The 20,110-nt window shown below is 46.1% G+C and overlaps 1 protein-coding gene across 1 annotated transcript in view; it reads right to left on the bottom strand.

Annotated features, from left to right (window-relative positions):
* Positions 1 to 613: 613 nt before the first annotated feature.
* LOC132575948 (uncharacterized) overlaps positions 614 to 20,110 on the bottom strand; it is a 57,185-nt gene continuing 37,688 nt past the window's right edge. Inside the window, exon 11 of the mRNA XM_060244636.1 lies at positions 614 to 1,771. Coding sequence (XP_060100619.1) covers positions 881 to 1,771 — 891 coding nt within the window. The 3' untranslated portion in view covers positions 614 to 880. The remainder of the gene's footprint in view (positions 1,772 to 20,110) is intronic.

Genomic DNA, 20,110 nt, shown 5'->3' with positions numbered 1-20,110 from the left:
ACCGTCCCTCCCGTCACTGTCACTGGATGCTCACCACCGCTTGAAGGCTTTTCCACAGGGGCCCTGGGCAGTGCATGTAGCTGGGCGAATGGCAGGACCCCAGCAAATGTGAGTGGGGGGCGGGGTCAAGAGTAGGGGGCCCTGGTAGCTGCCCCTTAGGGCTGCCAACCTCCAGGTGGCACCTGGAGATCTTCTGCTATTACAGCTGGTCTCCAGATGACCAAGATCAGTTCCCCTGGCGAAAATGGTTACTTTGGAGGGGGGGGCTCTATAGCATTAGACCCCGAGGCCCCTCCCCTCCCCAAACCACGCCCTCCCCAGGCTCCACCCCCCCACACACAAATGGCCAGGTATTTCCCAACCTGAAAACAGCAGCCCTACTGCCTCACCTCTGGGTATGCTGACGCCAGCCCCAGTTGCTTGGTGAAACAGCCACAACGAGGCTAGTGACTTGGTGTGAGCGCTATAAATGGAGGTGTGGGGCGGGGAGAGCCCACACAGGCTGTGGACCCCTGACCCAGACCTGCAGAGGCCTCGGTTGGGAGACCGGCCGCAGGTTCGATTCTGGACCCTACGGCTCTTTCACGGAATCAGAGAGGAAAAGACACAACCGTATATCTCCCACCTAGGCCTTCCAGGAAATAAAAGACAACAGATAAGTGCGCGTGGCAAATGAAATGTAGGAACGGAGCCCTCTTGTCTCTTCCTGAGTCTCATACAGTCCAGCGGCTGCCGTCAGAACACGCAGTTATGGCATCGGAGCACGCCGCAGGGGTTACCCACAGCGGGCCGCCGTCTCTTGCCACGGGGCAATGGAGACTGTCTGCACTGCGTACAGTCCAGCCCTGCTCCACGTTTGCCGAGGCTGCGGGGGGGGAGGCTAGCATTCTATGGAATCTTCCAGAAGCTGTAGAAGGGTGGCAGGCATCCTAACGTTACTGACAGCCAGGCAGACGGGGGGGTCTTGACGTGCCGGAGACCCTGCTTTGGGTGTCTCCTCCCCTTCATCTTCCTCCTCCGAGATCTCTTTGCTCTCCTCTTGCAGGGTCGGCAGCGAGGTACTAGGTTCCCTCTTTGGGCCCGGGAGGGAGTCGCTGACCCCTGGGGTCACCGTCAGGGTGCCAGCGCAGGGAGCGGCATGGGAGGGGTTCGTGCGCTCCCCGCACCCTTCGCCATCCGCACAGTTCCTCGAGGCAGGCTGACTTTCAGGGCCAGACTCCATTTTCCTGGGGCTCCCTTCCGTTTGGTCTGTCTGCAAAGACTTTTCCTGCTGCTGAGAGCTGGGCCTCGAAGGTGGCTTCTCTGCATCCGTTTGCGGCTTCTTTGGTTGCTTTTCCTCCATGCTCGCCTGGGCGTTTGAGGTCAGCGGCTCCTTTGGTCCTTCCACCACCTCTGCTTCCACCCTGGCTCCTCTGGCCGCTGGCTCGGTACCGACGTCTTTAGACGTGGCCCCGTCTTCCAGACAGGGAGGGCCGGAACTCGTCTTCTCCAGCATCTTTCCATTGAGCAGCATCGCTTTGGCCCCTTCCTCCTGCTCCCTGGGGGTCATGCCGGCCTTGGCCGGAGCTCCCTGCTGGACATCGGTCTTGCTCAAAGAATTGGGTACGAGGGTATCCCTGCCTGCCAGGCTCGTCTGGCTCCGCAACGAAGCCGGCTTGGAGTTCGGCGCTTGGCCCCCGTAGCTCTTGGGCATCTCATCTCCCAAGCTGCAGTAGCCTTCATTCTGGAAGTAGATATTCGCCGGACTGGGAATTGCCTTCCCGGGATTGACCTGCCAAGGACAAAGGAAAAGGGCTCGTTCAGAGAACAGATGGGGCCGCCTGATCTCCCGGAATTACAGCTAATCCACAGGCTACAGAGATCCGTTCCCCTGGAGAAAACGGCAGCTTTGGAGTGGGTCACCAGCTTCCCCCCACCGGCCACCAGGAGGAGATGGGGGTAGGGTAGGGGCGGGGAACCTTTTTTCTGCCAAGGGCCATGTGGATATTTAGAACATCATCCACGGGCCATAAAAAAACATCAACTTAAAAAACAGTGCTCCGCCAAGGGAGAACGATTCAGGCCAGCAAAACGAATGCAAATGATTGTTTTTCTATTTGAAGTCATGTGGGGAGAACCTAATCTGACACACACACACACACAGACACACACCCAGCCCGTCGCCCTAGGCAAATGCATAGGTCCAGGGCTTTTTTGTAGAAAAAGCCCAGCAGGAACTCAGTAGCATATTAGACCACATCCCCTAATATTAGCATATTAGGTCACACGCTCATTAGCATATTAGGCCACACCCTCTGGGATAATCAAGCGCAAACTGAACTGTGGCTGTAACTTTTCCAGGCCCTGCAGCAATTCTGGCCGGCCAGCCAGGCCCCAGGGAGGCTGCCGCACAGTACATCTGGGCCCTGTGATCCCTGCCTGGCCCTGGGGAGGCTGCTGCACTGCGTGGCTGGGCCCCACGATCCTCGCTGGCCAGCCAGGCCCCAGGGAGGCTTCCACATGGCTCCGTTCGGCCCAGCAATCCCCGAGGGCCACACCAAGTGACCTTGAGGGCCGTAGGGGCTGCCAGATCCAGGTTGAGAATTTCATGGAGATAGAATCAGTGGCAGACTGGGTCTAAAAATATTGATTGCCAGGAGACAAAGGGGGCCCTCCCACAACTATAAGGCTATCGTTTAATTTTCATCAGAAATAAATAAAATTTTCTGGAAAAAAATACATAAGTGGGGAAAAGGTACAATTAAAACTTTAGCGAAATAAATGCACGTATATTTTTAGTAATTACAGTGTGCATATATTGTACATTTTACTGGCAGCATGCAGTAGACATTAAATGTAAGTACAGATTGCACTTTCTCCAGGGGAGCTGGTATCTCTGCCAGCTGGAGGTCAGTTGTCAAAGCGGGAGATCCCCAGGCCCCACCTGGAGGCTGGCAACCCTAAATACAATGTAAATTTTAGTTGCATTGCAGTAATAATATTGCGGCTCACAATCTCCTTTACCTTCCTCCCCCACAACAGACACCCTGTGAGATGGGTGGGGCTGGAGAGGGCTCTCACAACTAGGGTTGCCAAGTCCAATTCAAGAAATATCTGGGGACGTTGGGGCGGAGCCAGGAGACTTTGGGGGTGGAACCAGGAAACATTAGGGGTGGAGCCAAGATCAAGGCTGTGACAAGATCAAGGCTGTGATAATTGAACTCCAAAGGGAGTTCTGGCCCTCACATTGAAAAGGGACCGCACACCTTTTCAATGCCTTCCTTCCATAGGAAATAATGAAGGATAGGGGCACCTTCTTTTGGGGCTCATAGAATTGGACCCCCTGGTCCAATCGTTTTGAAACTTGTGGGGTACTTTGGGGAGAGGCACTAGATGATATAATGAAAATTTGGTGCCTCTATCCCAAAAAACAGCCCCCCCAGAGCCCCCGATACCCGTGGATCAATTATCCATGATTTTCTATGGGAATAAATCTCCATAGGGAATAACAGAGTTCCCAGCAGACATTTCCCTCCCCTCCCCCCGCTTTCTGATGACCCTGAAGTGGGTGGGGGTCTCCAAACCAGGAGATCCCCTGCCCCCACCTGGGGATTGGCAACCCTAGTTAATCCAGCCCTGTCTTTAGCTTAGAGGGAACATTGCTGGTGACCCCTGTTGAATGCCCAGAAGATGGCCAAAAAAAAAAAAAACCCTCTCCAGGATTCCTGGCCAAACTGGCCTGGAGGAAAATTTCTGTGTGATCGCCAAGTGGCGATCAGCATTTCCCTGGGCGTATAAGAAAGGGCCATGAGAATGAAGCACTGATGCAACCCTTCCTTCCTTCCTTCCTTCCTTCCTTCCTTCCTTCCTTCCTTCCTTCCTTCCTTCCTTCCTTCCTTCCTTCCTTCCTTCCTCCCTCCCTCCCTCCCTTCCTCCCTTCCTCCCTTCCTTCCTTCCTTCCTTCCTTCCTTCCTTCCTTCCTTCCTTCCTTCCTTCCTTCCTTCCTTCCTTCCTCCCTCCCTCCCTCCCTCCCTCCCTTCCTTCCTTCCTTCCTTCCTTCCTATGGTCTGCCTAACTCACGGAATTGTAAGAAAGAACAAGAGACACTGTGTAGCACTATATAAGAGATTATAATGAAATAAAGAATAGCCTATATTACATCATGTTAAATGTCCATATCTTTGCTGGAAGGGAAAATCCCGGGATTCCTGGTGGAGACCTTTCAAATCACCTACTACCTGTTTCTATTGACAGGAGATGCCAGGGATTGAACCAGGGACCTTCTGCATGCTAAGCAGGTGCTCTGCCATTAGGCCACAGCCTCTGAGCAAGTTAGTGTTGTGGTTAAGTGTACAAACTCTTATCTGGGAAACTCCTCCATTTGCAGCTGTAGGGTTGCAAAGTCCACTTGAAGCCCCAGCGGGGGACATTCGCACGCGTGCGACAAAATGATGCCACCCGGAAGTGACATCATCAAAATGGCAGGGTGCACGCAGGCCGCTCTAGGCGTTTCCGGGAAAACTCATGGTTTTCCCGGACGCTCTAGCCAATTGGGAGGTTAAAACTCTATGGTACTTATTGTACCACAGAGTTTTACCTCCCAAATGGCTAGAGCGTCCAGGAAAACCATAGAGTTTTCCTGGAAACGCCTAGAGTGGCCCCACATGCACGGCACCATTTTGATGATGTCACTTCCGGGTGACGTCATTACACCAGTGACGCAGGGGGAGGTTCCCCCTGCCGGCCCAATGTGGGAACCTCTGGGACGGGGGATTCCCTGCCTTGACTGGGAATTCCCCACCTGGACCAGGGGCTTGGCAGCCCTATGCAGCTGCTGGAATGGCCTTGGGTCAGCCATAGTTCTTGCAGAGCTGTCCTTAAAAGGGCAGTTTCTGGGAGAGCTCTCTCAGCCCCACCTGCCTCAAAGGGTATCTGTTGTGGAGGAAAAAGGTAAAGGAGATTGTAGGCCGCTTTGAGACTCTGAGATTCATAGTGACGGGCGGGGTATAAATCCAATATCCTCTTTTTCTTCTTCCTCCCCGTTTGCTCTGAACACTCGTTTTGTCTCTGAGCTCACCACTTCCTTAGCCATCTCCCTTCCAATAGGCTTCCTTTCAGTAAGGTGGGCAGGATGAGGAACATCTATCTAGAGCAAAGAGGATTGTGGGAGGAAGCTGGAGAAGGCGGGGGGGGGGGAGGGGAGTGAAGAGAGGCACTGCAAAAGAAGCTCTGCTTTTGGCTACTAATCCTGTATCCCCCAGTGCCTTATTCCATCAAGGTTACTTTTAAAAGTGCTGCGTTATGGGGTGGGTGAAGAGCAGTGTTCCCTCTAAGCTAGTGTGAGCTAGCTCGCATTTGTTTAGCCTCCAGCTCACACATTTTTGTCCTTGCTCAGGAAAAATGGCCACACAACTTCAAGGCCAGTTGCTCACAAAGTGGAATTTTTGCTCACAAAGTTCCCATGCTCTCCAGAGTCTAATGGATGCACTAGTCAAAAGTGATTGTTTCAGCGGATAACATTTACTTCCTTTGGATTATTTTGCTCTTGTAAACAAGCACTAAGAGCCCCGTGGCACAGAGTGGTAAGGCTGCAGTACTGCAGTTGGAGCCCTCTGCTCATGACCGGAGTTCGATCCCAGCGAAAACCGGTTCAGGTAGCCGGCTCCAGGTTGACTCAGCCTTCCCTCCTTCCGAGGTCGGTAAAATGAGTCCCCAGCTTGCTGGGGGGAAAGCATAGAGGACTGGGGAAGGCAATGGCAAACCACCCCGTAAAAAGTCTGCTGTGAAAACACTGTGAAAGCAATGTCACCCTAGAGTCAGAAATGACTGGTGCTTGCACAGGGGACCTTTCCTTTCCACTTGGAGTGCGGCCCCATAGCGCAGAGTGGTAAAGCAGCGGTGCTGCAGTACTGTGATCTGAACTCTCTGCTCATGACCTGAGTTCTATCCCAGCGGAAGCTGGATTCAGGTCGCCGGCCCAAGGTTGACTCAGCCTTCCATCCTTCCGAGGTCGGTCAATGAATCCCCAGCTTGCTGGGGGAAAAGTGTAATGACTGGGGAAGGCAACGGCAAACCACCCCGTAAAAAATTCTGCCGTGAAAACTTTGTGAAAGCAACGTCACCCCAGAGTCGGAAACGACTGGTGCTTGCACAGGGGACTACCTTTACCTTTTCTTTTCTTTTTTTAAACAAGCACTGGTTACATTTGGTTTTTTCTGGGCTGGGTTAACCCAGATGGCATTTGGGGAGGGGGCAGACACAGGTGGGAAATGTCTAGTGCACAAAAGGCCCTCCCCTCCCCTCTGGACACTCACCGGCTGGAACCATTTTAAGCTCTGTCGGGCAGCAGAGGCAGGTGAGAGAACAAAGCGAAAGAGAGAGAGAGAGAGAGAGAAGGAACAGGTGTGAGAACGAGCATGAACAGAACCACGGCACAGACATAAAGAGGAAGGGAGAGCTGTCCGCCTGGCCTAGGGAACTAGTTCTCATGCCCTTTCTACGGCGCGTGGCTGTTGTGAGGATCTTCAGTCTGATCGCGAGAATTTCTAAATAGAATAGAAGAGCAATGCCACATCAGACACTGCCCAAGGCTGGGTCCCTCTGGAAGCTCATGAACACTTAGCAGCGGGTAAAGCCCACGCCTGAGAAACAGAGGATTGGGAGAGAAAAAAAAATGCCTTCCTAAGGGACACTCTAGGAATTTCCCCGTGACTCTATAACAGGGGTGGCCGACGGGAGCTCTCCAGATGATTCTTGCCTACAACTCCCATCAGCCCCAGCCATTGGCCATGCTGGCTGGGGCTGATGGGAGTTGTAGGCAAAAAAAAACTTCTAGAGAGCTACCGTTGGCCACCCCTGCTCTATAATCATTACCGCAGAGATAAAGGAACTCTTACAGCATTGCCCAGCAGTACCCTCCTCGGTGAGGTTGCCAACAGGGGCCGACTGGGATGTTACAGGAAGTGGCCCTTTTGGACACAGGCGGCCATTGTAGTCCTGAAGGCCACTCCACCAGGAACTTCACCACTATGTTAACTGATCTCTGATATTCTTATAAGAGTCCAACAAAGGAATCAGAAAAGCCAGGGGTGGAATTCTAGCAGGAGCTTCTTTGCATATTAGGCCACACCCACCTGATGCAGCCAATCTTCCAAGAGCTTTCAAGGCGCTTTTTTGTAAGCTCTTGGAGGATTGGCAACATCAGGGGGGTGTGGCCTAATAGGCAAAGGAGCTCCTGCTAGAATTCCACCCCTGAGAAAAGCCATGATCCAAATCCCACCCACTCTTAGGGGCAGCCCCCAATGGTTTTCCCAGTCAGACCCCACAGTCCAGGCCCCAAAATCCCATAGTGAGGATACCCATCTGCTAAGTCAGACCTGCCATCTATCAAGGGCCGTCAGATATAAGACTGCCTGCCATTGCAATGCTTTCTTAATAAGAGGAGCTATGTTGGATCAGGCCCATCCAGCCCAACACTCTGTGTCACACAGTGGCCAAAAAACCCCAAGTGCCATCAGGAGGTCCATCAGTGGGGCTAGAAGCCCTCCCACTGTGCCCCTCCAAGCACCCAGAATACAGAGCATCACTGCCCCAGACAGAGAGTTCCAACAATACCCACAGTGGCTAATAGTCACTGATGGACCTCTGCTCCATATGCTTATGCAGTCCCCTCTTGAAGCTGTCTACGCTTGTAGCCACCACCACCTCCTGTGGCAGTGACTTGGACTAGATGACCCTGGAGGTCCCTTCCAACTCTATGATTCTATGACCCGGAGGTCCCTTCCGATTCTGTGATTCTATGACCCTGGAGGTTCCTTCCGACTCTATGATTCTATGACCCTGGAGGTCCCTTCCGACTCTATGATTCTATGACCCTGGAGGTTCCTTCCGACTCTATGATTCTATGACCCTGGAGGTCCCTTCCAACTCTATGATTCTATGATCCTGGAGGTACCTTCCAACTCTATGATTCTATGATTCTAGCATGAATCAAGGGGCATGGTCAGATGGGCAGATTGCTGTGGCAGCATCATAGCTTAAGAATGTAAGAACATAAAAGAAGCCATGTTGGATCAGGCCAATGGCCCATCCAGTCCAGACAATTCTTCTGTCGTGAAAATGGCGGCAATACTTTGGGATGGGCCATGCCCAGGTACCTGTTTTCAGATTGCTTGCCGCCATGTTCACATTTTAGGGCCTTATCAGACACGACCTGGGATTCCTGGGTTCGAATGTCCCAGAGATTTCCAACATGCAAATGCATTTTAGAATAAAATCAAGTTTAAAAAAGAAATCTCTGGAAGCCCTGAACAAAGGTCACCTTGTTCTTGGAACAGGTTGTGCTAGACACAGCCCGAATACCACCTAGTAACTGGTACCGATGTACAAATCGGAAATCTACAAGAATCACCGGTCAAGATATTCACACTTTCAATGTGTGCACATGCATTTGATTTAGTGCAAATATAAGACAAAATAATGACAAATAATAATGCAAAGGAACAATAAGGTATCTGTACTCCCCCAACGCGTGCAATGTGAAATTTTTACACAGAGCATAGCCTTAATACAGTCCATAGCTAAATGCTGTAGGGTGGAGTCCTTAGTACTTGTAGAATGGAGTCCATGACGACATCATGATTGGAACTTCTGGTCTTCTATTTAGAATTATATTTGCACTAAATCAAATGCATGTACACACATTGAAAGTGTGAATAACTTTACTGTTGATTGGTGACTCTTGTATATTTCCCGAATACCGCCTAGGGCTGTTTCTGTGAAGGAATGGTTTCCTTTGTTATTTGACAGCAGAGTGGGTTAAAAGCTGGGGAAAGGGGGTGGAGAAAGGCTGGGCCAAGGTCCAGAGCTTGAGCAATAGTTGGAAGTGTCCAGTGAGACAGCTCATGTAGGGCTGAAGGGAAGGGGAAAGGAGGGGGAACAGAGGAGTGGTTAGATCCAAAGGGGGGGGCACTCTTCTTCTACAGGTGAAACCCAGATATTTAAGAAGTGACTTCACTGCATTCCATTTGAATGTACTTTTCCTCCCCGGAGTCAATTCAGTTGAGGAAGCCAGCTGCATCTGAAAACATCACTCTGCGTGCATGTCAGACTAACCTGATCTCTTTTTTTGAGAAAGTGACTACCTTGCTGGATCAGGGGAATGCAGTAGGCATCGTTTATCTTGATTTCAGTAAGGCTTTTGATCAGGTTCCACATATTGTCCTTGTTGACAAGTTGGTAAAATGTGGTTTGGATCCTGTTACCGTTAGGTGGATCTGCAACTGGTTGACAGATCGTACCCCAAGAGTGCTTGTGAATGGTTCCTCACCCTCTTGGAGAGTGACAAGTAGAGTGCCTCAAGGATCTGTCCTGGGACCGGCTTTGTTCAATATCTTTATCAATTATTTGGATGAAGGAATAGAGGGAATGCTTAATGGATTTTCAGATGATAGTAATTTGGGAGGGGTTGCAAACATAGTAGAACAGGGGTGGCCAACAGTAGCTCTCCAGATGTTTTTTGCCTACAACTCCCATCAGCCCCAGCCATTTGACATGCTGGCTGCGGCTGATGGGAGTTGTAGGTAAAAAAAACATCTGGAGAGCTACCGTTGGCCACCCCTGTAGTAGAAGACAGAAACAGGATCTAGGATGATCTTGACAGGCTGGAAAACTGGACTGAAACTGATAAAATGAATTTTAACAATGATAAATGTAAAGTTCTGCATTTAGGTAGGAAAAATCCCATGCATAGTTATAGGATGGGGCAGATTTGTCTTGGCAGTAGTCTGTGTGAAAAAGATCTAGGGGTCTTAGTGGACCATACGCTGAACAAGAGACAACAGTGCGATGCAGTGGTTAAAAAAGCAAATGCAATTTTTGATTGTATTAAAAGAAGTATAGTATTCAGATCACATGAAGTGATGGTATCGCTTTACTCTGCTCTGGTAAAACCTCATTTGGAGTATTGTGTTCAGTTTTGGGCACCACAATTTAAGAAGGATATAGACAAGCCGGAACGTGTCCAGAGAAGAGCGACAAAGATGGTGAGGGGTCTGAAGACCAAGTCCTGTGAAGAAAGGTTGAAGGAGCTGGGTATGTTTAGCCAGGAGAGGAGGCGGCTGACAGGTGATATGATCACCATCTTCAAGTCCTTGAAGGGCTGTCATATAGAGGATGGTGTGGAATTGTTTTCTGTGGCCCCGGAAGGTAGGACCAGAACCAACAGGTTGAAATTAAATCAGAAGAGTTTCCGGCTCAACATTAGGAAGAACTTCCTGACTGTTAGAGCAGTTCCTCAGTGGAACAGGCTTCCTTGGGAGGTGGGGGGCTCTCCTTCCTTGGAGGTTTTTCAACTGAGGCTGGATGGCCATCTGACAGCAATGAGGATCCTGTGAATTTAGGGGGAGGGGTTTGTGAGTTTAGAGCGGTTCCTCAGTGGAACAGGCTTCCTCCTGGGGAGGTGGTGGGCTCTCCTTCCTTGGAGGTTTTTCAACAGAGGCTAGATGACCATCTGACAGCAATGAGGATCCTGTGAATTTAAGGGGAGGTGTCTGTGAGTTTAGAGCATTTCCTCAATGGAACAGGCTTCCTCCTTGGGAGGTGGTGGGCTCTCCTTCCTTGGAGGTTTTTCAACAGAGGCTAGATGGCCATCTGACAGCAATGAGGATCCTGTGAATTTAGGGGGAGGGGTTTGTGAGTTTACAGCGGTTCCTCAGTGGAACAGGCTTCCTCCATGGGAGGTGGTGGGCTCTCCTTCCTTGGAGGTTTTTAAGCAGAGGCTAGATGGCCATCTGACAGCAATGAGGATCCTGTGAATCAGGGGGAGGTGTTTGTGAGTTTCCTGCATGATGCAGGGGGTTGGACTAGATGACCCTGGGGTCCCTTCCAACTCTAGGATTCTATGCTTCTGTGTGCACCGGAGGGCTGAAACAATTGCATGCACACATGTCATTTCAGTGGTGAAGCCAGAAGGAAGCTGAGCTTGTCCTGCAGCGGAGCAATTTCGCTGTTGTCGTCAACCTAAAGCTTTGCTAGCACCTAGCTTTTCTCCACAGCACAGCTGGCAAGCCCCTTGCAAAGCAGCCTCTTCTGTGACCTGGAGGCTGTGGGAACAAGCCCCACATCCCAGCCTTCCCTAAAGCTGGAGCAGACCTCAAATTAACTTGAAAGCATGCCAGCGCCGCAACTCTGAATTCTAAAGTATGTACTGCAGGATTCAGATTCTGTAAAATTTGCAAATGCAAATTCTGGTGACACGTTTCTTCTCTACTGTGTGAGGATCTATCGTAGAGTTGGAAAGGACCTCCAGGGTCATTTAATCCAACCCCCTGCACAATGCAGGAAACTCACAAACACCTCCCCCTAAATTCACAGGATCCTCATCGCTGTCAGATGGCCCACTAGCCTCTGTTGAAAAACCTCCAAGGAAGGAGAGCCCACCACCTCCCGAGGAAGCCTGTTCCACTGAGGAATCGCTCTAACGGTCAGGAAGTTCTTCCTAATAGAATATAGATTCACAGAGTTGGAAAAGACCTCCAGGGTCATCTAGTCCAATTTCCTGCACAATGCAGGAAACTCACAAACGCCTCCCCCTAAATTCACAGGATCTTCATCGCTGTCAGAGGGCCATCTAGCCTCTTCCTCTCCAAGGAAGGAGAGCCCACCACCTCCCGAGGAAGCCTGTTCCACTGAGGAACTGCTCTGTCAGGAAGTTCTTCCTAATGTTGAGTCGGAACCTCTTTTGATTCAATTGCAACCCATTGGTCCTACCTTCCAGGACCACAGGAAACAATCCCATACCATCCTCTATATGACAGCCCTTCAAATATTTGAAGATGGTGATCCTATCACCTCTCAGCCGCCTCCTCTCCAGGCTAAACATGCCCAGCTCCTTCAACCTTTCCTCATAGGACTTGGTCTCCAGACCTCTCACCATCTTTGTTGCCCTCCTCTGGACTCATTCCAGCTTGTCTATATCCTTCTTAAAATGTGGTGCCCAAAACTGAACACAATACTCCAGGTGAGGTCTTACCAGAGCAGAATAAAGCGATAGCATAACATCACGTGATCTGGACACTAGACTTCTGTTGATACAGCCCAAAATTGCATTTGCCTTTTTAGCCACCGCATCATACTGTTGACTCATGCTCAGGGTATGATCCGCTAAGACCCCTAGATCCTTTTCGGACAGATTACTGCTAATCTTCCTACAGTCAACAGTGGTGTGAAGACAGAGATGCCCAGTGTTGCAGAGACAGATTCCTATAACCTTTGGAAGAAACCCCACATAATGACCCCATGCATCCCAGGTGCCAGTTGAGATGTCCGAGGTCAGCAGAGAGATGGGCAGAACACAGGCTCTGAGGGCATGAAATTGGTGCCCCCCCAATCACCTTTCTGGAAGCATCTGAATGGACTTTGCCAACAATATAATACACCAAAACAACAGAGGAAAAAGTTCACTTGTGCCTGACCACCCATCACTCATTCATAAGAGAACGAAGCATGCAGAGAGTGGGGAGTGACTATGGCTCAGTGGTAGACCACCTGCTTTGCAGATCAGAAGGTCCCTGGTTCAATCCCTGACATCTCCAGTTAAAAGGACCAGGCAGTAAATGATGTGAAAGACTTCCCCCCTGGAGAGCACCTGTCTGTTTCAGGAGACAAGACTGACACTGATGGATAAGAGAATGTAAGAACATAAGAGAAGCCATGTTGGTTCAGGCCAATGGCCCATCCAGTCCAACACTCTGTGTCACAGAAGAACATAAGAGAAGCCATGTTGGATCAGGCCAATGGCCCATCCAGTCCAACACTCTGTGTCACAGAAGAACATAAGAGAAGCCATATTGGATCAGGCCAATGGCCCATCCAGTCCAACACTCTGTGTCACAGAAGATCATAAGAGAAGCCATGTTGGATCAGGCCAATGGCCCATCCAGTCCAACACTCTGTGTCACAGAAGAACATAAGAGAAGCCATATTGGATCAGGCCAATGGCCCATCCAGTCCAACACTTTGTGTCACAGAAGATCATAAGAGAAGCCATGTTGGATCAGGCCAATGGCCCATCCAGTCCAACACTCTGTGTCACAGAAGATCATAAGAGAAGCCATGTTGGATCAGGCCAATGGCCCCTCCAGTCCAACACTCTGTGTCACAGAAGATCATAAGAGAAGCCATGTTGGGTCAGGCCAATGGCCCCTCCAGTCCAACACTCTGTGTCACATAAGAACATAAGAGAAGCCATGTTGGATTAGGCCAATGGCCCATCCAGTCCAACACACTGTGTCACAGAAGAACATAAGAGAAGCCATGTTGGATCAGGCCAATGGCCCATCCAGTCCAACACTCTGTGTCACAGAAGAACATAAGAGAAGCCATGTTGGATCAGGCCAATGGCCCATCCAGTCCAACACTCTGTGTCACATAGTGGCCAAAAAACCAGATGCCATCAGGAGGTCCACCAGTGGGGCCAGGATACTAGAAGGCCTCCCTCTGTCCCCCCCCCCCCCAAAGCACCAAGAAGACAGAGCATCACTGCTCCAGACAGAGAGTTCCAACAATATGCTGTGGCTAATAGCCACTGATGGACCTCTGCTCCAGATCTTTATCCAATCCCCTCTTGAAGCTAGCAATGCTTGTAGCTGCCACCATCTCCCGTGGCAGTGAATTCCACGTGTTAATCACCCTTTGGGTGAAGAAGGACTTCCTTTTATCCGTTCTAACCCAACTGCTCAGCAATTTCATGGAGTGCCCATGAGCTCTTGTATTGTGAGAAAGGGAGAAAAGCCCTTCTTTCTCCACCTTCTCTATCCCCATCATCTTGTAAACCTCTATCATGTCACCCCTCAGTTGACGTTTCTCCAAGCTAAAGAGCCCCAAGCGTTTTAACCTTTCTTTAGGGAAAGTATTCCAACCCTTGAATCATTCGGACTTCCTGTTTGGCTGGAAGACAGTCTGCAGCTCCCTAACAGAGGGGGATTTTATTGTCACTGTTCAGGGTATTAAAGACCCCTGATAAGGTCTATGCTCATTAACCCTAGGCAAGGGTTAACCCAAGACGACTTATCTTCCTTTAATGCTGTTGATATCGAACTGGAGCAGTCAGGGAGCTGACTCCTTCATTTCTTGATGTCCGGCAATGGAATGTCAACCATCGTCTGCAGTGACTCTAAAGTGACTTCGGTCACTTAAGGCTGTTGGAATCCAAGCACGCTAGAAGGACTGATTTTAATTGCAAGAAAATAGCAGCCGGGGGAGTTGAGAACATCTAAAAGGTAGACTCATCATTCTTATCTTCACTCTGAGAGACTTTGAATATAGTTTAAACACTGAGTGGATTAATAACAGACGAAGGCAAAGCATAATTGAATGGAAAAAAAAAAACTTTTACCTTGTTAAGCTGAGCTCTGTGGCTTTGGATGTGAACAACAGCAAAAAAAAAAAAAAAAAACCTTTCAAGATAAGAGTGAAAGTTGGCAATGGGAGGCTGGTGACGCAGAAGAAAGAAAAGAGAGTTGCCGTGTATATATGCCCATAAACTGCAGAACCTAGAATGAACTGAGCTGAGTGGGGGCACAGCAGGAAAAGAATTCAGCTTGGGAAAACTGAACGCCGTAAAAACAATTGCCTTCAAAGATATTTTGGAGAAAGGACATATTGTTGTGAATTTTTGTGGTTGCGGTTTCTTCATGCAGCTCAAAAAACTGCGAGATTAGACACGAGATCAGTCTAAGCTGTGACAGGAAGTGAAACTAAAAGGGGCTGGACAATAAATCAGAGCCTATAAGGACAACAAGAGCTGTGACATCCGACCTTTGAACTAGGAAGGAATTGAGTCCAAGACTCAGATCAAGAAAGACGAAGAGAGACCTCTCTAGGCTGGAACTGTACCATAGAGAAATAACGATTGCCATTTTAAAAGGGAGAAAAACTGTCAAAATTGTTAAAATTCAATATCTTTGCTCAGGAAGAAGGGAGAAAAACGAAACTAGTCTCATCTGAAAGAACTGGCTCTAAGCTATTGGATTGGATGCTAAATTTTATGTGGGGATTTTTTTAAGGTTTGGTGATTTTTTATATGTCAGTAGAAAGAACAACACGTGCAAGAGCCCAATCATTTGACAAGATGCAGGCTCAATTTGACGCTCTGGAGGCAAAAATGTTAAAAGCTATGGACAAATTGCATTTGGCAATAAAAAAAGATATTAAAAAAGAAGTTGGAGACCTTAAGAAGGAGATAGAGAATTTTAAGGAAGAGACTCAAAATAAAGTGAAAGAGGTAGAGATGAAAGTGGATACACAGGCCTCTGCCTTGCTAAAAATTCAAGAAAAGGTCATAATACACGACTGTAAGTTGCTGGAGTCACAAGTGCGTCTAAGAGGGGTACCTGAAAAAGAAGACACAGACTTAAAAGGTTATATGGTGGATATCATCACTGAGTACATAGAAGAAGACCCTGACAGATTTAAGAGTATGTTGGAGGGTGCCTACAGAGTCAACTCAGTTTATGCGAAAAATAAAGGTCTGCCAAGAGACATCGTCATAAGATTAAGATCAAAAGAAGTGGCAGAGAAAATTTTGAGGAAAGGGTACCAAAAAGCCTGGGCAATAGAAGGGAGCAGAGTTAAAATAATGAAAGAGCTACCAAGAGAAGTGATCAGCGATAGGAAAAAGTACAAGAAGCTAACCGATCAGTTGCGTGCAGAGGGCACAAGATATAGATGGATAATACCAGAGGGTCTTGGATTTGAACAAAATGGCAAAAGGATTACAATAAGAAGCGAACAAGAGATGCATAGCTTTTTTGAAGAAAATAAAGAACCAACATCATAATGGAGTACAAATTACTATCTTGGAATATAAATGGACTAAATTCACCACAGAAAAGAAGGAGAACATTTCATTGGCTTAAAAAGCAAAAATGTAATATAATTTGTTTACAGGAAGTTCATATACAACGCAAGGACAGTAAATTTTTGTGGAATAGAAATTTGGGGTTGGAATTTTTTTCACTAGCAGAGCAAAAGAAAAGAGGGGTGGTTTTTTACATTAAAGAACAACTTGACCCAAAATTAATCTTTAAAGACAAAGAAGGAAGATACATTGCTGTTGAGGTGACGATAGAGGCGAAAAAAACGTTACTACTAGGGCTCTATGCACCCAATGGAGCGAAAGACAAATTCTTTAAAGACATAAATAGACAAATGGATGAAGAGACTTATGACCAGGTATTGATGATGGGCGATTTTAATGGGACAATACAAAATAACCTTGACAGATCAAGTCCAAAGAAGAATGATAAAGAAGGGAAGCTGCCCAATTCTTTCTTTGAGTTGATTAAACAGGAAAATCTAGAAGACATTTGGAGAAAGTTCAACCCTGAGGTAAGAGACTATACATTTTTCTCAGCAAGGCATAATTCTTTTTCCAGAATTGACATGTTGTGGGGTTCCCAAGGCTTGGGCCTCATAACAAAAAAAATTGAGATTCTTCCAAAGGTTTGGGCGGACCATAATCCAATATGCTGGTCAACAAAATTGCAAAGAAAATCAAGAAGATGGAGAATTAATGAGGATTTACTACAAAATAAAGACACTGTATCATTCTTAGAAAAGGAGACTGCAGCATTCTTCCAAATAAATGAAACGGATGATATGGAATATCCAACAGTATGGGACACTTATAAAGCAGTAATGAGGGGTATATTAATTACATTGAATAATAAAGACAAAAGAGCAAGAGAAGAAAGGCTGTCAGCACTGCAAAATGAAATAAATAAAAAAGAAAAGGACTTAAAAAAAAGACCAGGGAAGAAAAAATTAATAAAAGAAATTACGATATTACAATCCCAAGTTAAACATTTGCTGAATAAAGAATTAGAATGGAATTTAAAAAATTTGAAACAGAAATCGTTTGAAAGTGCAAACAAACCTGGTAAATACCTGGCCTGGCAATTAAAAAAAAGGAAAGAAAATAAGACTATAAATAAAATCATGGCAAATGGGAAAACAGTAGTGGATCAAGAAGGAATTAAAAGAGAATTCTTTAAATACTATGCAAATTTATTCAAGGGTGTGAATGTAAGTAAAGAAAAAGTGGAAGAGTATCTACGAAACATTCAGGTGGCACCTTTGACGGAACATATGAAAAAGATATTAAATGACCCAATAGAGAAAATTGAAATAGAAGCAGCAATAAAAGCAATGCAAGAGGGTAAAGCTCCAGGGCCAGATGGATTCACGTCAAAATTTTACAAATCTCTCAAGGATGAATTAACACCCAAACTGTTGAAGTTGTTAAACACGATAAGAGAAGAAGGGAAAATCCCAAAGACCTGGAGGGAAGCTGTAATCTCTCTGATTCCTAAGGAAGATAAAGATAGCACAAACGTAAAAAATTATAGACCAATCTCATTGTTGAATAATGACTATAAGATCTATACAAGAATTTTAGCAGAGCGACTGAAACAATACCTGACCAACTTTATAAACAAAGACCAAGCGGGATTTCTTCCTAAAAGACAAATAAGGGACAATGTAAGAGCTGTTATTAATGTTGTGGAATACTATGAAAAGCACCCGGAAAAAGAAGTGGCCTTATTTTTTGTTGACGCAGAGAAAGCCTTCGACAACTTAAATTGGGACTTTATGTTTGCGGTAATGGAAAAAATTAATTTAGGGGAACAATTTATAAAAATGACAAGAGCAATATATACAGATCAGCATGCAAAATTGTGTATAAATGCAGACCTTACCAAAGAATTGAAAGTGAGTAAAGGAACAAGGCAAGGATGCCCGCTATCACCATTGTTGTTTATAATGACTCTTGAAATTTTGTTACAACAAATTCAAAAAGATGAAAAAATAGAAGGTCTAAAAATTAGAAGATTCTCTTATAAATATAAAGCTTTTGCAGATGATATAGTGTTCATAATGGAGAATCCGGTTCAAGTGTCACCACTGCTGTTAGCTAAGATAAAAGAATACGGAGAACTAGCAGGATTATACATAAATAAGGAGAAATCGAAATTCCTCTGTAAAAACATGCAACCAAATAAAACAAACGAACTACAAAAGGTGACAGGTTGTGAAGTCACAACCAAAGTTAGGTACCTTGGAATAGAGATAACAATGAAGAACATTGATTTATACAAAAACAATTATGAAAAACTGTGGTGTAAGATGGACAAAGATTTGATGAAATGGAATAAACTCAACTTGTCCTTACTGGGCAGGATAGCTGCAATCAAAATGAATATTTTGCCAAGGATAATGTATTTGTTTCAAACCATCCCGATTGTAAAAGAAGCAAAACAATTCAACAAATGGCAAAGGAAAATCTCTGATTTCATTTGGGCCGGAAAGAAACCAAGGATAAAGATGAAGATCTTAACGGATGCCAAAGAGAGAGGAGGTTTTCAACTTCCCGATCTAAGATTATACCACGATGCAGTTTGTTTGACATGGATAAAAGATTGGATAATGCTGTTAGATAAAAAACCTTTGTGGTTAGAAGCTCACGGAAATAGATTCGGCTGGCATGCATACATGTATTATGGGAAGAATAAAATGGATGGTTTTTTCTCTCACCACTATGTCAGAAATACATTACTAAATACTTGGATAAAATACAAGAAATACGGGGACGAGAGAAAACCATTATGGATAGTGCCAGCAGAAGTAATAAAAATAACAGCTGATTCTGAAGAAAAAAGAGAAATGTCATATAACCAACTGCTTAAGATTCAAGGAGACAAAATTGAATTAAAAACCTCAGAAGAGCTAAATAACAATTATGATTGGTTTCAAATGCAACAAATTAAAAGTTTGATGGAAAATGACATAAAATCAGAGGGGATTAGACGAGAACAAACAGAACTGGAAAGAGTCCTGTTAGGTGACAATGAAAAATTGATATCAAAAGTATATAAGTTATTATTGAAATGGTCTACAGAAGAAGAAGTAGTAAAGTCTCAAATGGTCAAATGGGCAATTAATGTGAATAGAGAAATACAAATGGAAACATGGGAGCACCTCTGGAAGAACTCAATGAAGATATCAACTTGTCAAAGCATTAAGGAGAACTGTTTTAAAATGATGTATAGGTGGTATATGACTCCGAAAAAATTGGCTAAGATAAGTAAGAAAATGTCGGATAGATGTTGGAAATGTAAAAAACATGAAGGTTCTTTCTTCCATATGTGGTGGACATGTGAAAGAGCGAAAGAATTCTGGAAGATGATACAACAAGAAATCACCAAAATTTTGGGCTATGATTTTAAGAAAATTGCAGAGACGTTTTTACTTGGATTACAATTAGAAAAATACCCAAAAGAAGACAGGACTTTAATTTGGTACCTGTTATCAGCTGCTAGGACTTTGTACGCGCAGCTTTGGAAGCAAGAAAAAATACCAGAGAAATGGGAATGGACCATGAAAGTTTTATCGTGGTGTGAAATGGACAAATTAACCAGAACACTAAGAGACTATGATTTAGAGATATTCAAAAGGGAGTGGAGAAAATTTAAAGGATATATGGAGAAAACTTGGAAAGTAAAGAAATATTGGACATTTTTTTAGTTGTAAGAATATATATACGGAACTTTGAGCAATCAGAAGTGTCTTTAGTATGGATTTGAACTTATAACCTCGGGGAAGTCAACATTGGAGGGAGGGGGGATGGAAATGTCATATGGGTTAATGTGAAAAAAAAGAAAAAAATTAAGAAATAGATAAGCTTTGTAACCATATGCTACCAATAAATTGTTTAAAACACCAACCCTTGAATCATTCTAGTTGCCCTTTTCTGAACTTTTCTGGATCAAGAGTCTGATTCAGCAGAAGCCAGCTTCCTGCATCACAGATCAAACACCATACATAGACCAAGCTTCCAGGTCCTCTTGGGTGCAATGTGTTTCAACAGAGGGTAATCACATATCCCACCGCCTCTCCTCATCGAGCAACATTAGCAAGTGACAAATGCATATGTGCGAATCGTCCCTTGGAGACGTTCCAGTAGCCTAAGCAATCTTGACCCACCCACAGATACTTAAGAGGCTTTGACCCCGCACCTCTGGAGACATGCCATATGCTTAGGCGGTAGTAGTAGAAAGCAAGCCGTGAAGTT

This window comes from Heteronotia binoei, chromosome 8 (genome assembly GCF_032191835.1).
Source record: "Heteronotia binoei isolate CCM8104 ecotype False Entrance Well chromosome 8, APGP_CSIRO_Hbin_v1, whole genome shotgun sequence".
Lineage (NCBI taxonomy): Eukaryota > Metazoa > Chordata > Lepidosauria > Squamata > Gekkonidae > Heteronotia > Heteronotia binoei.
This window is presented reverse-complemented; position numbering and strand designations above follow the sequence as displayed.